At 38.4% G+C, this 20844-nt stretch overlaps 1 protein-coding gene across 13 annotated transcripts in view; it reads left to right on the top strand.

The window, feature by feature from the left end:
* The window catches only part of PPP1R12B (protein phosphatase 1 regulatory subunit 12B), a 143602-nt gene that overhangs the window by 88874 nt on the left and 33884 nt on the right, over positions 1–20844 (top strand). For 2 of the 13 annotated variants that reach the window (XR_013545100.1, XR_013545098.1), the window contains one exon: positions 15717–15913. The exons of 10 other annotated variants lie outside the window; for them this stretch is intronic. Coding sequence is in view for 1 of the 3 variants with exons in the window: in XM_020782575.3 (XP_020638234.2) it covers positions 13227–13248; positions 15717–15913 (219 nt within the window). In the remaining 2 variants the exon portion in view is untranslated. Of the gene's footprint in view, positions 1–13107; positions 13249–15716; positions 15914–20844 lie in introns of those variants that run through there. One more of the 13 variants, XM_020782575.3, reaches the window with a different exon arrangement.

The raw sequence follows: 20844 nt of genomic DNA, 5'->3' as shown, positions 1-20844 counted from the left end.
ATGCCTTTGGAACTGCAACCGAAGGTGTCTATCTCTGGGCTAGATCAGACAGAAAGCTCTTTAATCTCTCTAGATTGAGAGCAAGGACCAAAGTCCAACTGAAATGCATACGGGACCTCCTCTTCACAGATGATGCAGCCATTGTTGCCCACTCTGCTGAAGACCTCCAACAACTCATGAATCATTTTAGCAAGGCCTGCCAAGACTTTGGACTAACAATCAGCCTGAAGAAAACACAAGTCATGGGCATGGGCGTGGACTCACCTCCCTCTATTACCATCTCCACACAAGAATTGGAAGTTGTTCATGACTTTGTGTACCTTGGCTCAACCATCTCTGACACCCTCTCTCTAGATGTCGAGCTGGATAAACACATTGGCAAAGCAGCTACCATGTTCTCTAGACTCACAAAGAGAGTATGGTTGAATAAGAAGCTGACGACACATACCAAGATCCAGGTCTATAGAGCCTGTGTCCTGAGCACACTCCTGTACTGCAGTTAGTCCTGGACCCTTTGTGCATGGCAGGAGAGGAAGCTGAACACCTTCCATATGTGTTGCCTCTGACAGATTTTTGGTATCACCTGGCAGGACAAAGTTCCAAATAGAGTAGTCCTAGAACAAGCTGGAATTTGTAGCATGTAGATTTTACTGAAACAGCAACGTCTACGTTGGCTTGGGCACGTCATGAGAATGGCTGATGGTCGGATTCCAAAGGATCTCCTGTATGGAGAATTAGTCAGGGAAATCGCCCCAGAGGGAGACCACAGCTGCGATACAAGGATATCTGCAAGCGGGATCTGAAGGCCTTAGGAATAGACCTCAAAAGATGGGAAACCCTGACATCTGAGCATTCAGCCTGGAGGCAGGCGTTGCATCATGGCCTTTGTCCAGCAGGCCGAGGCAAAGAGGAAGTCACAAAAGCAGCAAAATCAGGGAGCTGGACAGGGGAGAGATTGGATTTGTCTTCAGTGTGGAAGAGATTGTCACTCTCAAATCGGCCTCCTCAGCCACACTAAACGCTGTTCCAAGTCCTCCATACAGAGCACGTTACCATAATCTTTCGAGACTGAAGAATAACTAACTAACTAACTAACTAACTAACTAACTAACTAACTAACTAACTAACTAACTAACTAACTAACTAACTAACTAACTAACTAAACACACACACACACAAGCCTGACACAAATTCATCTGAATGAAACTACCCAATTGGTTGTTCTGGGTTTTTCAGGCTCTTTGGCTGTGTTCTGAAGGTTGTTCTTCCTGACGTTTCGCCAGTCTCTGTGGCCGGCATCTTCAGAGGACAGCAACCTGTACTCTGGTGTAGTTGGCTTGGGAGTGCAGTATTTATGGCTGTGTGATAGGCTTTTGTCTTTTCCTGTAGATGGGTGATTAGTGTGTATTGTTGTGGGTGTATTGTTGTGCTAAGGGGAAGAGATTATCTGTTCCTGTGGTTGATGGGTGTCATTAGCTGGTCTTTTCTGTGTAGTGATCGCCTGTCCTTGTGGGTTGATAGAGTTCATTGACCTTTTGCACGCACAGTGGTGCCTCGCTTAGCAATTGCCTCGTTTAACGATGTATTCACTTAGCCATGAGGTTTTTGGAGCAATTTTGTGCTCCATTTAGCGATGTTCCCTATGGGGAAATTTTGCATAGCGATGTTCGGGACCTTGCCTTGCTTAGCGATGACAGTTTATGTCCCCCTGTTTCGCTTAATGATGTCCGTTTTCGCTATTTTAAAAGTTTCTTAAAAGGTTCAAAAACTGTTTTAAATGCTTGGAATCGTTAGTGCACCTTGTAAAACCTTTGCAAACTTAATTTGGCTTTGTTCTGACTCTTCGTTAATTTTTGGTGAATTTTTTTCTCCCCCATTGGAATGCATTGAACTGTAGGTTTGACAGGGTGATAATTATTTAGGTCTTCTTTTTCCCCCTTTTTGAAGATAGGGACAACATTTGCCCTCCTCCAGTCTGTGGAGACTTTCCCTGTTCTCCAAGAATTCTCAAAGATTATTGCCAATGGTTCTTGTATTACTTCTGCCAGTTCTTTTAATATCCTTAGAAGTAAGTCATCTGGCCCAGGAGACTTAAATTCATCCAAGGTAGCCAGGAGGTAGTCTCCACACAGATACACTGTCATTTCCTTCTTTTTCCTTTTACTTCCAACATAACTAAAAATATCCCTTTTTATTATCTTTAATCTCTCTAGCAAGCTTAAATTAATGCTGTGCTTTAGCTTTTCTTACCATCCCCTACATGGCTATTTGCTTGTATTCCTCTTTGGTGCTTTCCCCGTTTTTCCATTTCTTGTGCATATTCTTTTTTTTACACTTAGCTGAGTTGAAAGTTCCTTAGTCAACCATTCTGGTTTTTTTTAGACATCTTCCATTTTTCCTTCATGTTGGAACAGTCTCAGAGTGTGCTTTTAGTATCTCTTCTGGGTAGATGTTATATTATTGCACTATCAGTAAAACTAAAGATTTTATTTCATGACAAAATCAGAACATAGGTTCTGATAATAATAATTAGCTAGTTGTTTTTATGTCAAAGCCAACTTATATTCACCCTAATAGGGCTTTCAAGGAAAATGACATATTTAAGACGTAGTTTTACTTGTTCCACACCCTTAGTGAGTTTCCAAGGCTGAGTGGTGATTCAAACCCAGGACTCCTGAGTCATAGTCTGTCGTTCTCTTCACTCCACCACACGGGGCATCCCATTAGCTAATCAAGGTTATGTATACTAGTCTTATTTTATGGTTGAATAGTACCTATACTGGAAATGCGTTTTTAAATTTTTTATATATATAAACATAGATCTAAGATGCACGTATAGATATGTTAGCTTTTCATGGGGAATGTTTTAAAATGTTGCTAAGTTTTACAGCTCTATGAAACTGAATGGGCTAAACTGCTTTGAAATAACATGATGTAAATTGTACTGATCAGTTCTCTTTTGCTAGCAATCTAGAGTTAAGTAAAGTGGCCTTTTTGTGGGAAAATCTCACTAGAGAATTTTCTTTCCCCCACAACTTTGGAATTAATTTATAGTATTTGCCTGTTTAGGTGGCATAAGAAAACATTACTTTGACAGTGATTTTCACTTCATGACATCATGTAACTAGGGCTGGTTGGCAGGGCTTGAAAAATGCACTCGTCCACTTGTCTGTGACGAGTGAAAAATGCTGCTGGATGAGTCACAGCTCCCTCCCTGCCTGCCTCCTTCCCCTCTGTCTGTCTGTCTGTCTCTCTCTCTCTCTCTCTCTCTCTCCCTCTCTAATCCTGCAGTCCACCCCTCCCCCCATTACAAAAGGAAAACTGCCCTCTTCTCGCGAGAAGATAGTTTGAGCGGCACATAGAGATATAAGTCTGCAGGAGAATGTAGAGTAGTCCCATGCTGGAGAATATGGAGATTCCCTGTTTCCAATTTCAGCCAAATGAAGACACATCCTGGGGCAGGAGGGAACTGTGGTTCCTTAAGAGGCCAGGCACTTTTGCTTTCAGTTTTATTTTTGCTGGAGACATTCAAAAGAAAGGCATTCAAAATACAAGCTTCATGACCCCACTGGCACACAGATGATAAAGCAACCCAAGTCTGAGGGTATAAATCCATGATTCCCAATCCCAATAAATTTCAAGGCTATAATCTGTTCGTGCTGGCTGGTGAAATTTTTGACTGACTGGTGAGACATTCTAAAATTTTTCAAGGCTTGCTGGTTGGCAACATGGCATGCTTGGGAAGTCGGTTCAGAAAGTGGGCAAAGCCTGGACCTGGATTTGCTTCAAAAAGTTACCAATTTCGCCTATCTGCACAGAACTATTTTGGCCACTATCATCATATTACTTATGTGATCCCATGCTTTCTGTGCTATCAAACATGCCTTTTGATTGCTATTAGTATATTATCTTAATTGATAAGGATGCTAATCTTGAGAAGACTTGTGATTCTGATGTATGGACAAGTGAAATCAAAAGGTGTAGCTCTTTTTCTCATTGTCCCACCACCCTCACAGATGCATTTGGTGGGGACATAGGAGAGAACCTTCTCTGTTACTGTACCCAGAACTCCCTCTAACAGGAGGCTAGACTTACCTCACCTTTCCTGTCCTTCCACAAGCAGACAAAGATCTTTCTCTTCAAGGAAGCTTTCGCTTAGTGACTGGCTGCCTCAGTGGATTTTTTAAAATGGATGGTTGTGCCTTACTGCTTTGAAAGTGGTTTTAGTGTTGCTTCTGTTTGCGATCATTTAATGTGGTATTTGTCTGATCCTTTTAAGTATTTGTATTTCAACTTTAAACCTTGTCTTTTAATGGCATGAGTCACCTTGGGTCCTTTTTAAGGAGAAAGGTGAGGTAAAATAATTTATTTATTTATTTACTTTATTTAAAATATTTTTAGCTAACCTTTCTCCTTAAAAGGACCCAAATAAACTAATAAATTCTAAGAGATACACTTGAAAGCCAAACTAGATACACTTGGAATCCTCCAGTTACAATTCACAGCTTGCAATACACAAACAAAGTTCGTAATCTGATTTTTGCAACGTTTACAGTAATAGTTTTGATCACCTTGAAGTTCTTCTGGTGCTTTCCAGGAAGCCAGAAAAATTAAATGCCAGCTTATGAACCTGAAGTAGAAGCTTCTGTACTGTTGATCTTCTGCGCTTTTGCCACTTTCTTTGTGGAAAAAGCACTTTACTCTCTTTTCCCTTAGCATATTTGAGACAGACAGACAGACAGACACACACAGACACACACACATACACTTTCCACCAGTCACACTGCTGTTCCCACCAATCTGTTGTGATACCTTCTACTTATTTTTCTGTCTTAATATCAGAAACTTAATTGCCTTCAGAGAGCAATATCTTCATTAACTTTAAATCTGTCTCTGAGAGCTCTTTGTTTTCTGGAATCTTGATTGCCTAATATGGTGAGGTATGGCTGGGTTGGAATCTGTTGCTTGTTGCTCTGAAGCACTGGAGTTTGCTTGGTAATAGCATTTAGGTGAGCTTCTTGCAAGCTAACATAGAAGAGAAACTGTTCATTATTTAAACAGTAACATTGTATTCTCTTCACTATTTCCGTAAATAGTACTGTTTCTGATGCATAGTTCCTTTTTTGGGAATCTAGAGAGCATTGCCCAGAAGTACATTTTCCATGTTGTGTTATTTTCTAGTACAGATGCAGTATAATGCTGGGAAAACATTCATCCTGGCTTATGTCCATATCAGTGTTGTAGCAAAGGCATTTTTAAAATAAGTGTAATAAAATGAGAACCTTAGTTAGGAATAAGCATGCCTTTGAAGCACTGATTTTATAATCAGAGAACCTTGTGATAATCAGAAAAGCACTCACAAGATGATTGCAGTTCTGTTTCCCTATGGTATGTGCAGTTGGCAGGATTTTATGCTAGTAAGAAGTGGGGCATAAATGGCAGAAGATTGGTGAAGTAGTTAATTTGTGAAAGTCTTAAATCAAAAGTAGCTGGCTGGATTACTCAGTGGTTTAGGTATCTGGCTGCATAGCCAAAGATTGGGAGTTCAATTCCCCACTGTGCCTGCTGCGAGTATAGCCAGCCTGTGTGGGTATGGTCAAACTGCACAGTCCCAGGGCACCACCAGAAGAAGGGAATGGTAAACTAGTTGTGTATTCTACATCTCAGAAACTCTGGAAAAGGTCACCATAAGTTGGAATTGACTTTACAGCATATAATACATACATGGAAACCAAGAGTTATTTGTATTTTTTAAGTGAAGTCCCCCCCCCTTATTGTCAGCCACCATGTTAGGGGCACATTTAAGACAGAATCAGGGTACACCTCTTCCTTTTTCAAACACATGTGGTTCACATTAATGTACATATGTAAATTCCACATTTTGTCCAGGCATAAATTCCATGGTTTGGGTTAGGCTGAATCATACTTAGAAGAAAATGATTAAGTATAAATTTGTCATGACTGCTTTAAATCTCATCAATTGTCGTGGTTCTATAGCCTATATTAACTTTTGCCTGTAGGAATGTATGTTGTGTTATTTGGAGATTGTCTTCATGTGGAGTTTACAATTGATAAATATTAGAAACCAAACATAATGCTAACAATCACTTATCTGGCTGTGTTTTAAACACCTGCCCGTTAAGGACATAACTCTGACATAAAAACATTTGTGTGTAATAAGTAAGACACCTAAAAGGACTATATTGCTCTTCATTGCTTTCTGTAGATAACTTTATAATTTAAAGTCAGGAAAATGTTCAGTGCTACAGCATTATTGTCTTAGTTCATAGTGGACAGTGATTGAAGCACAGATGAACAGAAGCAGAAAGATGCTCTATTTAATGTTTCTAGAAATAATTCCTGAAAATCAGGCTGACATTTTCTACCAAAAACACCGAAGCCAATGTACCAGATCAGACTAAGAGGAATATGTGGACTTTAAATAGTATTAATTACTTCAGATCTGTGGTAGAATGATTAGGTTTCAGGAAGTGTAGGGGCTTCACTCTTGAGTAGTGGCTTTTCTGTGTCTTTGAAAAATGAGCAGCAGTTGTATCTGAGAGGACAGAGCAAAGAGAGACTATATGATGGGGGAAAGGATAATAGGACATATGGGAAAAGCAAAGAATAATAACATTGGTGTAGGTTTTATTGAGTTTCTTACATGCAGTCAGCTGTTTACATTTAACTCCTTGTGGTTGGTACTAGCAGAGTACCATATCACAAAGAATACTTAACCTTCTTAAGAGACAGGTGTGTGGCAAGCAAAACACTCCCTTTATGGTATTCTCTTCTTTTAGAGTCTGCTTTTTCAATTTTGCAAGTTTCAAGGTAAGAAGGTCTGATTAGGATTACCAGCCCAATGATCTGGTTACCTTTAGAGAACCAGGGCTACATTCTGGAACAATTGCAGCAGCTGTAGTGGTTGCATGGCAAATCCTTTCACCTTAACAGATCTTAAAGGTGTAAGAACTTTGCCCTTTTCTTTTTTCTTTTTTTCCTGTTTGCATATGGCTAGTGTGGACAAAGTCTTTTAGAACTATCTAATCCAAGGAGAGCTGTGTGGGCTACAGAAGAGTGGTTGCCAGAAGCAAAGGAGCCCCTCTGGCAATATGCTAAAGAGAGTGAAGTTCAGGAATAGGAGCAGGAGTTTTAAGTCCATGTAAGAGAAGAGCAAGGAAGGTGTTAACGTAGATAGAGGTCAGAGGTCAAGAGTGAAGTCAGTGGCTAATCAGTATATAAAAAAAGCAAGCTCTGATTCTTGGATAAAAGATGGAGGCTGTAGGAAGAGTTGGAGGAGAAAAGGAAGGAAGCACCTATGTTTAAGAGTTGCAGAGTGGGTAGACTGGAGAAGGTATGCAGAGTTTGCTCTATGGACAAGAAGAGTAGAAGATAAAAACAGAAAAGGAATATTTTCTGCAATGCCCCAAGGTGGGATTGCAGAAAATAACTTCATCAGGTACAGGGACAAATACCATAATAATTCAAACTGTATGATTGTTAAACCTCACATACTAAAAATGTTCTCTTTCATACAGTCAAAGAGTACACAGACTGAGCTAGTAAATCCTTGCTTTACATCTTAGATCAGCTATGACTTCATTTGCAGGCTTGATAAACTACTTTCTCTCCTCCCTTCCCCCACATCCCCTGCTAACTGTAAGAGATCAGTATTATTACTCCTGTATATTTCAGAGTTGTGGTATATTTGGTGAGTTTATGTACATAGAGCATGTTGGGATTGGAAGAGTTTGTTTTTCTGTGTGAGAGACATGCATGACTCAGTGAGTCATAGGGCCTTTTCCAGCTCTGCAGTTCTAAGATGTCAAAATTGAATATTTAGAACTGCTACTGTATACTGAATCACTTATTTTAAAGAAAGAGATAAGCATGCACAATAATATTTTAGGGCTAATGCAGAGGTGTTCACTATATCAGTACTTTAGAATTAATAACCAACTTGTTAGCGCTATCACAATATTATTTAAGCCTCTATGGACCTGCTGATTTCCCCTAACTAAAGCTACTTCGTGTCCCAAGAGAGGAATAGAAAAAACACAGTGAAATTTTTCAATAATACTGTATTTTGTTTTGACAAAGGCATGTTTGTATTCTAGAGGAGTATCCAATTTCAGTGAATCTTTTCCTCCTGTAATATTAGTAATATTTATTGCAGATAATCATGTTGAGTTAGATGTTTATGTTAAGTTGTTAATTCTGAAAATTGTTTTCATAATACATCTGTAGTGATACTGTTGAGGTATTTATAAGTCTGTAATTGCATTCTAATATAGAAATTTTGCTGAATGTCACTATTTATTTATTTATTTATTTATTTATTTATTTATTTATTTATTTAGTTTATATCCCACCTATCTAGTCAATTAAGACCACTCTACTGATGAAATTAGTATCCAGCTGTTAAGTTAGTATCCTGTTAAATCTCAATATTCTCTATAGGTGTTTCTGATTATTTGTATTTCTTCACTTTGTGATTATAGAGCAGAAAGATTAAACTTTCCATAGTGTTGGTGACTGTTGGGCAGAAACAAGTACAAATTACTAACATTTACATTAGCACTAAAAGTGTGACGTTACATGATTTTTTGTAAAATAGCAAGACTTTCCCCGGAAACCATGTTTAAATTTTGCTAGGAATACAGAAAAGGTGTGAGCTATCTCGTTGAGGATGAAAATAACACAGCACGTGCTGTTTATGAAGTTAAGAATGAATCAGCTAATCATTACGATGTACATTTTGCTTTGGTAGTAAGTAGTTCAGGATATTTATTTATTTATCAGCCAAGGAATATATGCACTTTCCTAATCCTGTTTCTAGTAATGAGGTTAAAGAAACATTTTTGTTTTGTTCCTCTGGAACTCGTATGTAAATGTAATTGGCTATTTCTAAAATTTGGTGCCTCTATATGTGATTAAACCCGTGTACGTATAAACCATGAACATAATTTGTTAGAAGTGAAGGTATACTATTTCTCTAGGTTACCATCTTTTGTTTTATATTCTTACCAGTGTTATGGATAAACCTGAGTGAGAGATAGGATTTGAATCCAACTTTCAAAATTATGTGGAAAAATAGTTAACTGTACAATAACCTTTATGAATTTATGAGAACTATATTTTATGTAGCAAGGGTAATATATCTCCTTTAATGTAAGGATTTGTAAGATCACCGAATCAACAGTAGAAATTCCGGTGTATTTAATCTTTTCGTCCATTTTTTTTGTTAATAAGAGATGAGAACCTGCAGCTTGCTGATAGATCAACACTGAGTATATTGCTTGTCTTCCTTTTATGGGAAATTGCTGCAGTGTTTTTACATCATGTTTAATACAGTCTAATGCCAGTCTGCTGCCAAGCTTTTCTACAGGCTTTATTGGTCTTTTAAAGCAGTGGCCCCCAACCTTGGGCCTCCAGATGTTCTTGGACTTCAACTCCCAGGAATCCTGGCCAGCAGAGGTGGTGGTGAAGGTGGTGAAGGCTTCTGGGAGCTGTAGTCTAAGAACATCTGGAGGCCCAAGGTTGGGGACCACTGTTTTAAAGGACACAGTTTTACCACTGGAGATAGGAATAATGCTTTTATTATTTTTTTATTTTTATTAAGTCAAGTAAGGAGCTGAACAGATTATAAGTGGGACTGAGAAGAAAATGGTGCTGCATGAAGTGCTGTTATTCAGAGTTCCAGTTAGTCATTCCATCTTTTAGGCCAGTGGTTCCCAACCATGAGTTCCAGATGTTTTTGGATTACAACTCCCAGAAATCCTGGCTAGCACAGCCAGTGTTGAATTCTGGGAATTTTAGTCCAAGAACATCTGGGGACCCAAGATTGGGAACCAGCATTCTAGGATGTCTTCCATTTCTTCACCTTTCCTCCCTGGCTCTCTGATCTGGCCAACCTCACTTGTCAGTATTCCATGGCTTTCTCAGTATTCTTTGAACTATTTCGGAGGTTCCCCTTTACCCCTAATGATTTTTCTTTAAAAATCTCTATACAGTACTCAGTCTGCTCATTTGTCCCATTTCTGCATTGTTAGTGTTATTTTGGCTTCATAAGGATCTTTACTCACCTCTGATCTTTGGAAATATAGGGAGCAAGTTCTTCAGTTGGAATGGTTTGATTATTGTGTTTTAAGAGAACTGTTTTAAATCTTATTGCTGTTGATGTTGGTGCCAGAAGATAAAAACTAGTTTTCTTTCTTTTCAATCCAATAGAAGCATTGCATTCTACATTGAAACATGCTTCAACTGCTCCATTTGGTCTTGCGAAATGTGTTGATTTTCCTAACTTCACAATCAGATAGCCCAAATATGGAGGCTGTGAGGGAACCATTCCTTATGCACAAATACAATTTATGCACATCATTCTGCACATGCATATGTATAGACTATGTCAGACTGTTTTATTCTTGACAACAGCATGGCAGCTAGTTTCATGACTGTGTGGGGATAACCCAGTGCTCAGTAGTAGAGCATTTGCTCTGCACACAGAAAGTCTTGTATCCAAACCATGTTTTCTCTAAGCAGAAGATAGATTTGTGCCTGAAGCTGCTATGGCACCTCCATGGGGAAACTTAGATTGTTGTGCATAAATTGCAGTTGAATTTCAAATGTTCTTGTATTTTAAACAGTAACTAGTACTAAACTATTGATAGAAGAGTAGCAGAAACAGAGAAGATTCAAATCAGTGTCATTTAAAGGAGCATTTTAAGTTGCCCAATAGATTTAATTATCCTGTCAAAAATAAATAAGTAAATTAAATAAAATTGTGTGCTAAGAGGCTAGTATGAAAGGAAACACCCATTCCTGAGCCAGCTGTCATCTTTTAAAGTGGCTAATCAAACAAACAAAACACATTCTGTCAGGTACACTGGTTGAAAAGGAGCAGAAGAAGTCCTCTACCAGCCTCCTCATTTTTTCCTCCAGGTCATGGAAGAAGGGGCATTCCTTTCTCTGCAGTTAGTAATTGAGTTGGTTGGTAGAGGAAAGATGGAGAAATCTACCAGCTCATAGGAATTTCTGGTTTTCTGGAGCAACTGCTTAAGTTCTTAAATAGAGACAGGTTTAAAGGACAAGGAAATGTACAATACAGAATGTAAAAGCACAGTATAAAACTTTATGGGAAGCAGAGGTATAAGGTGAAGGGAAATGTCTACATTTCTAGAAGAGGACATAAAATATGAGGTATAGTAAAATGGGAACAGCAAAAACAGACTTGGATTTAATGATGAGATATTTCCTGTAAACTCTGGAATAAAGAAGAAAATGAATGTATACCAAAATGAATGGAATCAAAAGGTATATTCAAAAGTTCATGTGCTTTTTAAAAAGGAAATATTGTATATACTCAAGTATAAGCCCAGTTTTCCAGCACAATTTGTTTGCTGAAAAAGCACCCCCCCTTGGCTTATACTCAAGTCAGTGTCAAAATTACATGTTCTCCCCTGCAGTGCGGGTATTCTCTAGACTCCCCCGCTCATCTACAGGTGCCTGCAGCCTCTGTGGGTAGTCCAATGACCTGGATTAAGTACTGTACACTGCATGTCCGCGTCCAGGACACTCCCATCTTCCTCCTCCTGCATATTCTGTGTACCCACCTTCCTCCTCCCGCCTTCCTCCTCCCACCCTCCATCTCCCTCCATCTTGTTATGCAGCAGTAGATAAGCGGAACATCCAGTATGAGTACTCCCTCCGGAGGCAGTGAAGTGTGTCTTGCAGTTCAGAAGGACAGTATCTTTAAAAACATTTAACCTACTGATGCCTCAATTAATGTAATTTTATTGGTATCTATTTTTATTTTTGAAATTTACCAATAGCTGCTGCATTTTTCACCCGCAGTTTATACTCGAGTCAATAAGTTTTTGCAGTTTTTTTGTAGTGAAATTGGGTGCCTCGGCTTATATTCGGGTCAACTTGTACTCGAGTATATACGGTAAGTGGTAAACTTTTTAAAAAAAGATGATATGTTTTAACTGATGGGAAGGGAAGTAGTCAGGGAGGGTGAAGTAGGTGATCTCCAAAAATAGCTGGAATGATTGTTTGGCTAAAGAGAAGAAAACTATCAAGATTGGCAGATAGAATACTGTAACTTAAATTACAATTCTGTCCTGTGACATATAGTACAAAAGAATGGTAAAAAGCAGAATCATAAACTGTTTCCTGATCTGGCTAGTTCAGAATCTCCAAACCTGGAGCACTCCAGAGACATTTGACAACAATTCCTATTTGCCCCAGCTATTGTCATTATCACTATTGCTGAGGGTGATAGGAGTTGTAGTCCACTGTGTCTGATGTTTGACAGCTTGGGGAAAACTGAGCTAAATTGTTTTGCCTTGCACCCCCGCCCTCAACCCCAGGCATACTGGCCATGTAATACTGTACTGGCAGAGTAAGCTTCCAAGGAAGGAAGCAGATGATGACATTGTTATACATCCCTTTTCTTATTCCCTTGTTTTGAATATTGTGAGTACCAGTAATGAATAGTAAGACAATATTATATGTGGAGAATATTAAAAGGCCACATTTTAAAAGCTATGTATCTTTCTTGTAACTACTTCTTATGCACATTATTTTTCATTAAATTACTTATTGGTCAAGTTAGGAAGGAAAATCTCCTGGAGGCTTGAGTGCTGGGTAATGAGGAGACACAATTTGGTTTGTATGCCTCATTGGGACTATTCGTAGACATAGGATTGAGTACTTCTCAAAGTAGCTTTGGTAGTCACACAGAATAAAGCATAGAGGGTGCTATAGATCTGATTACAACATGTACAGATAAGGCACCATCAAGGCAGTGAAAGTTCAGAGTGAAAATGACCTACTGAGGATTTGATTCTTTAGCAGGGCAAAGTTTCAGATGTAGACTTTGGTGAGATTTCTGATTGGTAACAGGAATGCATTTTTCAGTTCTGTCTAAATCTTTAACTGTTCGAATATGTGGTCTTAAGTTGGCAAATTCAATAGCCTAAAACTGACACATGTTTCATAGATCTGTTAGGTGTACTATAGCCTTAAATACAGAACTTTCCTCCCCACTACTCCGCCCCTGCTGCTTTTAGCAGGGTCTAGCCACTGCTGATTATGAATCACTCTATTGTTCTTAATGTATTGACATAAAGCTAGGCAAAAGAAGTGGGGGAGAGGGAAATTTGCAGATCATTAACTGCACCTTGAAGTTAAGCTGGTCTGCCTTCAAATTCTTTGCTCTTTTTATGCCATTTATTGCAACACAAGGTAGGCAGTTTTGAATTTTTTTAATTGTTTGGGAACATAAGCGATAATGTAGGAAGAGAAGCTGTAATGCAAGGGATTTGTAGATATCTGCTTAGTTTATTCTGAGATGGGACATTTTGCAAATTGATTCTCTGAAGTGAATCACCAGGTAGTGTAAGATCAGTATATGTGTATAAGATATATAAATAGGATGCCAACCTTTGCCCTTTTCTGTAGTGCCTGTTTTACTGCAAGCAAGTCTTATCAATCAATAAACTGCAGTTTCACACCTACCATTCCATTTTGGCTTTGAACTGATTTTGCTTATTAATTGCTGTGAATATGTGGAGGTGTGGATAGTAGTGTATTGTTTAGATCTGGTAAAATTAAATCTTGAGTGATCTACTTTATACTTCTGTTTGCCACATCTTTCCTCTGTATGTGCTGTGCTGTCAAGTTGGAACCAACTCATAGCAATTCTAATAGGGCTTTCAAAATAAGTGAGATATTTAAGGATATTTACCAGTTCCATTCCCCCCCCCCCAATGAGTTTCCATGGCTGAATAGGGATTCAAATTCAGTCTTCCTGAGTCCTAGTCTATCACTCTATCCTCTGCACTGCTCTGGGAACCCATACATCTGTTTTGTTGTTTAGTCATTAAGTGGTGTTTGACTCTTTGTGACCCCATGGACCAGAGCATGCCAGGCCCTCCTGTGCTCCACTGCCTCCCGGAGTTTGGTCAAATTCATGTTGGTAGCTTCAATGACATTAACTGTAGCTTAATAAAAGCATTTGGCTAAAGTTTTTAACCTATACTTCAATATGCAGATTGATGTTGGGTTTGGTCCATATATAGGCATAATTACAGTAGATAGTCAAATCAATCCAAAAATCAATGAAACTTAATCAGAATCTATTCCACTGATAAGAAATTTCAGTTGAAAGCAGTTCTTAATATTGCCAATGGTAGTACAAAAAGCTGTTAATCAAAAAAATTATATTTTAGTGAACTGTTTAAATTTAGAATATGGCATTCCCAGGAAAAGACACTGTAATTTTTAACTGTTGATAAACCTTCATCTTGCATATTTTCTTATTACCTTCATTAATATTCTTTAGCCACAGTGATTGCCATGTTAGCATTTTGAGATTTGTTCATTCTTAAATGTGTTAGCCTTGGAATTCCACAATGATGAAAACTAAATCCATTTGCCTGTTTTTGTGTGTGTGTGTGTGTTTGTTTTTAATTCTGTAAGGGCATACTTTCAAGTAAATGCAGTCTGTTTAGCCTACTTTTTCAATCCTGTTAGATTCACAAAGCAGGGCACTTCAAAGTGCTGTTATTTGAAATAAATGCACCACCTATGTGCACATGACTTGAATAAAATGTATGATAACAAAAATGGTTAATCAGATGTTTATAGAAAGTGGCAGTAGCTTTACAACTTGTATCAGATGGATTTTCAACATACGTTTTTTAAACTTAATAGTAATTTAGTTCACATGTTCAGCATTTGAACCAGCAGGGAGTTGGCAAAAACTGTTGATCACTTTTACTTCTTTAACAAGATGTTTCATTTCATCAAGATTTAGTTGCTTCTAAATCTATTTTTAACAGATTTTAAACTTTTCATTCTGTGAATCTGAACTGAATGACTGAATTTGAATGATGATCTAAAATGCCGGAAAGCTTTTAAAGGAAGAAGCCATTTTACAACCACTTACAAATGCTAGGAAAAGCAAGTAGTTGTGTCTTAGACCTTGCAGACATATTGAATTCTGATCTAACCTCCACCTTGAAGCCTTCTGTGCTTTTGGAACTGTCAGCTTTCTTTCTCTTTCAAGTAGCAACTCAAATCCCAAGTTGAAAGTGAATCTATGCCCTTGGCCTCTCTCCAGCATTCCTCACTGAGCAAGTAAGGATTTGGAATGTCAGAAAATAGCAAGAGGGGAGGGAAGATAGAAGTGTGTGAAGGCGTTCCTAACTTGGAGGATGGAACAAAACACAGCTTCATCTGAACTGCCCCTTTCTGAAGCAGCATTTGTTCCTTATTTGTACTTTCTTACTAATGATGCAGCTCTGCTCCAGCAGTGAAGATCTTATTCGGCAAGGCTGTGGATTTAAAATGCTGTTTGTTCAAACCTCTTCCAGCTGGACAAACTAGTTGCCTCCTGGCTTTATCATGTTTGTGACTGGATTACCTGACTTCTTCAGTTTTCTGGGAGTATTCTGATTTTGCTATATGAGTATGCTGAATAGCAGGAAACATTTTAGAAGATCTCTGGGCAGATTCACTTCTGAAAGTGGCATACTTTAGCACTTTGCCCTACCACCAGAAGCTTCTTGGTCTCTTTCATGATTATAGCATATAGTAGTACAACCTACTGGGATCTTTGTTTCTACAATCATCATCTGGGTGCCTAGAAACATAACTTTGAACTGTAGTTAAAATACTGTAATTGTCAAACTAGTTTCTTCTTACTTTAGAAGGCACCACCCAGCTGCACATAGTGAAACAGAAGAGTTGGATCTTGTTGCTACTGAGAGGTGACCTGTTGCTTTGCCACCATCCTGAATGGACTATGTCGTCCTTGTATACCAGGAGTAAGGAGTTTACTCGCAACAGAAAGTCTCAGTCTGATTCTCCCCCATCGTCTCCTTCCCCGATTGCAAAGACATTCAGAGTAAGCAGCCTTTTAATTTCTGTGTTATATTGCAATTTGCTGGTGGCTGATTTATAATTATGATTACATGTGCTTTCCCTACATTAGTTCTGTGTGTTCAGCTCATTTTTCTTCTGAAAGTATTAATGTAAAACAAAGCCCCAAGAAAACTCTATTAGCAAAGTAAACATCAACAGTATAGAATGAAGAGTCGTCTACTCTTGATTACACTTGCTGTTTGAGCAGTTATGGTCAAATCACTTGAATTTGCTTCCCATTCCTTCACACTGATCAGGAATTTCATTGGCTGGATGTCTTTATTAGAGCATAGGCTTTGAAACGGAAATGAAGAAAAACCTGAACAGCTTGTTAAACTGCTGTGTGTTTCTTATGTCATGCACTTAAATATTAGTAGCTGTTCTGAAGTTACAGCTGTCTTAGCTATGAAGCACTGGTAGACTGTTACATTCTGTAGTACAGTACTTTCATGGTTGAGAAAACGGTCTCTTTGTGAAAGAAATTAATAATGTTGAAATGGCCAAAGTTATATATCATTTTCCAAATGGCAGGCGTTCTGATTCTTGGGCCTGCATTATAAAGGAACATTAGAACCCAGAGCCTACAAGGGTTTTCTGGAAATACTCCTCTTTCCGCCCTAAGCCCTAAAAAAGTTAGCAGATTTTATAAACATTATCGTGATCTACAGATCCCAGAATCCCCATTAAGCATGCTAGTTTTAGTTTTAAAAATGACTTTTCCAAGCTTCAGAACTGAAATAAGTTCATCTGAACATTGCCTCTCCAATTTTATTTTATTTTTTCATTCAAGGAACATTGAAACATTTCTGGCTGTCATTTGCAGGGATTCCATTAGAAATTTTCCACAAAGACTAAATCTATAAAGATGTTATTCTATGAGAAGCTGTAGGAAACAGATACATCAGGCCAAGGCAGTCATAATAAATGCATTCTGGTGTTTTAACATTTTTAGCAGATAATGTGCTCAGCAAAATAGAGAGAACTGATTTAGCACAGTGGAAATCCAGTTGCTATCTTTCAACAGTGTATAATGAAACAGAAAAACTACTGGATTTCCCATGGTGTATACCACTTGTTTAAATTCATTTTCTTTTTGAAATATAATCCTTTTAGTTTATTAGCCGTAGTAATCAAAATAATTTTTGACTTGGTACAGAAAAAAAAATCAAACTATGACTACAATTCTGGGGTCCCTGAGACGGCATCCTAGGGTCCTTAGAATATTGTGGTCTTAAAGAGGGTTTTCTAATGCCAGAGGTCTCTTTGTTGTGTGAGCAGAAACTTCTGCTATTAAGTACTGTACAGTAGTAAGGGGAAGAAAGTTGTTCATCAGCGATGACAAACAAGCTGAGGAAGGTTTTAGATCCTTTAAATCCAAGGTTATTTACTACCACCAGCACACAGCCCATCAAAGAGGGAAAACTTGCAATCCTGGAGAGGAAATAGATAATGATCCTTTCACTGGAGCTAACAGGAAGGGACATTTTTAAAAAAATATATTAAAAGAAATAATTAGAACGAACTAAAATTCATTCTCCTCACCAGCCTGCAGAGGTTAACAAGGACAGAGGTAGCAGTTTTTCTGCCATGGATTCTCTCCCTTGCTTGCTTTAATAGGATTGCTTTGCCTATAGTCTTTTATTAATATTTGATTGCTATTAAGATAGGATTTTTAAACAGAAAAGTACATTGATTGCAAAGCATTTTCTTTTACTTGGAGTCACTGATAACATTTGAAGCTAAACTTGGTTGAGTTTTTGACCTCAGAAGACACTGGGATTGGAATTCAGTGGTAAATATCTATAAAAAATAAATTTAAACAATCTTCCTTTCAGCCATCCTAGTAGTATTGCAGAAGTTTCCAGGCAGGGAAACCCTCAGTTATAGCCAATAGCAATAACATATACAGACTGTTTTCTGTGCAGTTGATTGCTTAATGAGGCAATTATCTTCCTCTGTCATCTGAGCTGCTTATTATGATCCATTGTTAAGCAATTAAATCTCTCCCCCACACTCTGGAGAGCAGTTGTACACCAAAATGAGTTAATCAGTCTTCTTCCAGCTCTACAAACATCTCCATCTCTGGTAAATTTCTATTTTCTTGTATTTCCTAAGCACAGATTTTACTTCAGAAAGAAATATATCATGATTCATGCTGTTTTTCTATGTGCATAGAAGACTGACATGATTTGGATCGAGGTGGGCCCATGCAGAGACTCCACTTTTTAGTAGTAATTGCTTTGCATTATTGTAAAAGCATATAATAGGAATCAGTTGCCTGTGTTCTAATACTGATCCAGTTAGAGACATTTTTCAGCACGCAGTATGGCTTGTTCAGGTTTAGCTTGCTTGAAATTAATTTTAAAATATTAATCTACATGACATATTGCTTATCATGATTTGGGGGGGGGGCAGGAAGTGTGCTTTTTTGTCAAAAAGCATTTTTTAAAACACCCTCTAAAGGGTTGTTTATTTTAACTTTGTTATGAACATGATTTGTTTTGAATCATTTTTCCCTACATGCTGTCCTGTCTCAGAGTCTGTGGGGTTTTCTCAACTATTGAATGCCAGGATCACAGGTTTTCAGGCTACAGGGCAACCTTGCAGTCCAGTCTGTTATACTGATCTATTGCTATTCCACTTTGAAAAAAAAAGTCAAATATTAAAATATGAAGAGGGTCCAAAAAGAAAATCACTTTAACTTCTTCTCGCTTGCCTGCTCTTTCTTTCTTTTTCCAGGGATGTGGAGTGTCTGGGGCAGCTGGCTTTTAGCTGAGGAAGGTAGGAGAAGAAAGCAGGTTGACTGTTGCTGTGGCTGCACCTTGATTGGGGCAGAACCAATTCTCAGAGCGAGAAGTGGAAAGAAAGGGAGGAGGAAGCAGTGGCAGTAGTGCCTCTGACACTTCCTCCCCTTCTCCCACTCCCCTTCCACCACAGGCACCAGGCAGCTTGCTAGCAGATTAAAAAAAATTTCTAAAAGGACACACACACACAACCCAAAAGCTAACCAACTTGAAAATCCCCAGTCCAACTCCCAGTTCATTTCAGTAGTGCAACCGAGCCCTCAGTCTTGTTGACAATTCGGCTTTTGTATGACTTGTACTGCAGGGTTGACAGAAACATAGCAGCATGGATAGGCAGAGAAGGAAGATTAGATTTCGCTCATGATCAGACTACCATATATAGAATTGGATGGCACATTTCTTCCAGATAGGATTGGTCAGTTGCTTTAATTTTTTTGTTATTTGTTTGTGGTTTGTCTTGTATACTTGAATCATCCTGAGCTATTTCTTGTGCTGTTGTATCTTTGCTGTGCACTTGTTCTCTGTACCTTTATTGGAGCAGTGGATGGATGGTCTTTTCTTTCAGCAGTTCCTCAGGCTAGAAGAAGTTCATTACCTTTCCTCCATTACTCAGTGCATAGAGGACTAGATAATAAATCATCAGTCCTAAAGACCTAAGCTCTGGGGAAGAAGAAATTAGCAAAGGAGAGTAAATAGTAAAAGAATAGTCAGATGCAGATGCTTGAGAGCTGGTGCCCAAATTATATCAGGGAAGGGTACAAGCCAAATTCCCTACGTCTGGTTTTTACAACGGGGCTTAAGAAATGGGTAACGCAGCCATGAAAGGGCGGTAAACTTGCACCCCTTTAATCCTGAAGCCCTTTCATGGCTGCTTCAGGATCAAAGGGGTGCGATCGTACCATCCTTCCACGGCCGCTTTACCCTGTGGCTTCGCAAAAGGCAGGGAAAACGGCTGTCTTCTGTGTATAAAACGACCCTCAATTTTTCTCTAAATATTTAAGTAAAAAGTGTCATTTTATACACGTAAAAATACGGTATTCTAACTTGACTTCCTAAAGCTACCAACAGTGACACCAGGTGTACATGTCTGGGTATTCATGGGGCTCTTCAGAGGAAATGCTACCGTAATCTCCACAGTCTCAAAGTCAGTCACAAAACAGCAAATTTTTTATGCTGAAAATTTTAGTTCTTTATTTGTGCAATTTACAGTCTAGCAGAGGTAGGAATTTGTGCAGTGAAATACATTTGATGGGATTATAGTCATTAAGAACTCATAGGAAGACAGACAAGTCTAGCATACTCAATTCATTGTGTGTAACAAGTGTATTCCTGTTTAATTCACTATTAGGAGGACAATAACACTCTTTCACAGTAAATTGAATGAACAGGATTCAAGTTGTTTGCTCACTGCCAGTCAGTGATGAGAGCAACAGCAGGCCAGACTGGATCAGACAGAATTAATTCATGCATACGTACATGATTTCTCCAGTTTCCTTTACCAAAATTCTCAACACCAACATCACCATAAAAAACAAAATTTCTTTGTATGTTCCTTGATTCAAAACTATTTTAAAGGGGTAAGGGGTAAGCACATACACATCGTGCCCCCACATGTCTACTCTGAACAGCTGTTGCATCTAGTGATTCAGCATAGCCACATATCCACTCCAGGGTAATAGCTTCCTTAGGGGTCCATCTGTTGATACAAATTTTAGAAACATACGACACAGATGGTCCTTTCATTGTGGCTTTCTTCTTTTACAAGAATACTTATAGCCAGCCAAAGTTACATCGACAGTTGATATAAGTCAGGCTTAGACATTCATAGACATCAAAGTGTTGAAGTTCCCCATTGAACAGAATAAAAATATTTAACCTTCCTATCAGGCACTAGAAATGTCTGGCACACATTTTCAATGTTCTACACAGTAAGCAATGTTAATAAGTAGCAAAATATTTTTTTTATCACTGCTGGCTATAACACAGAAGGTTTGAAGCTGTTCAGCAGAATTGCAAATTAATTATCCTTTTAAAAAAACTTTATAAAGCAGAAACAAAGACCCAATGAAACACATGATGCACAGTGAAAATAGCCTGTTAACTGAAACTG

The sequence above is a fragment of the Pogona vitticeps genome, chromosome 4 (genome assembly GCF_051106095.1).
Source record: "Pogona vitticeps strain Pit_001003342236 chromosome 4, PviZW2.1, whole genome shotgun sequence".
NCBI classification, from domain to species: Eukaryota; Metazoa; Chordata; class Lepidosauria; order Squamata; family Agamidae; genus Pogona; species Pogona vitticeps.
Note: the sequence above shows the minus strand (reverse complement) of the source record. Positions and strands in the feature narration are given on the sequence as shown.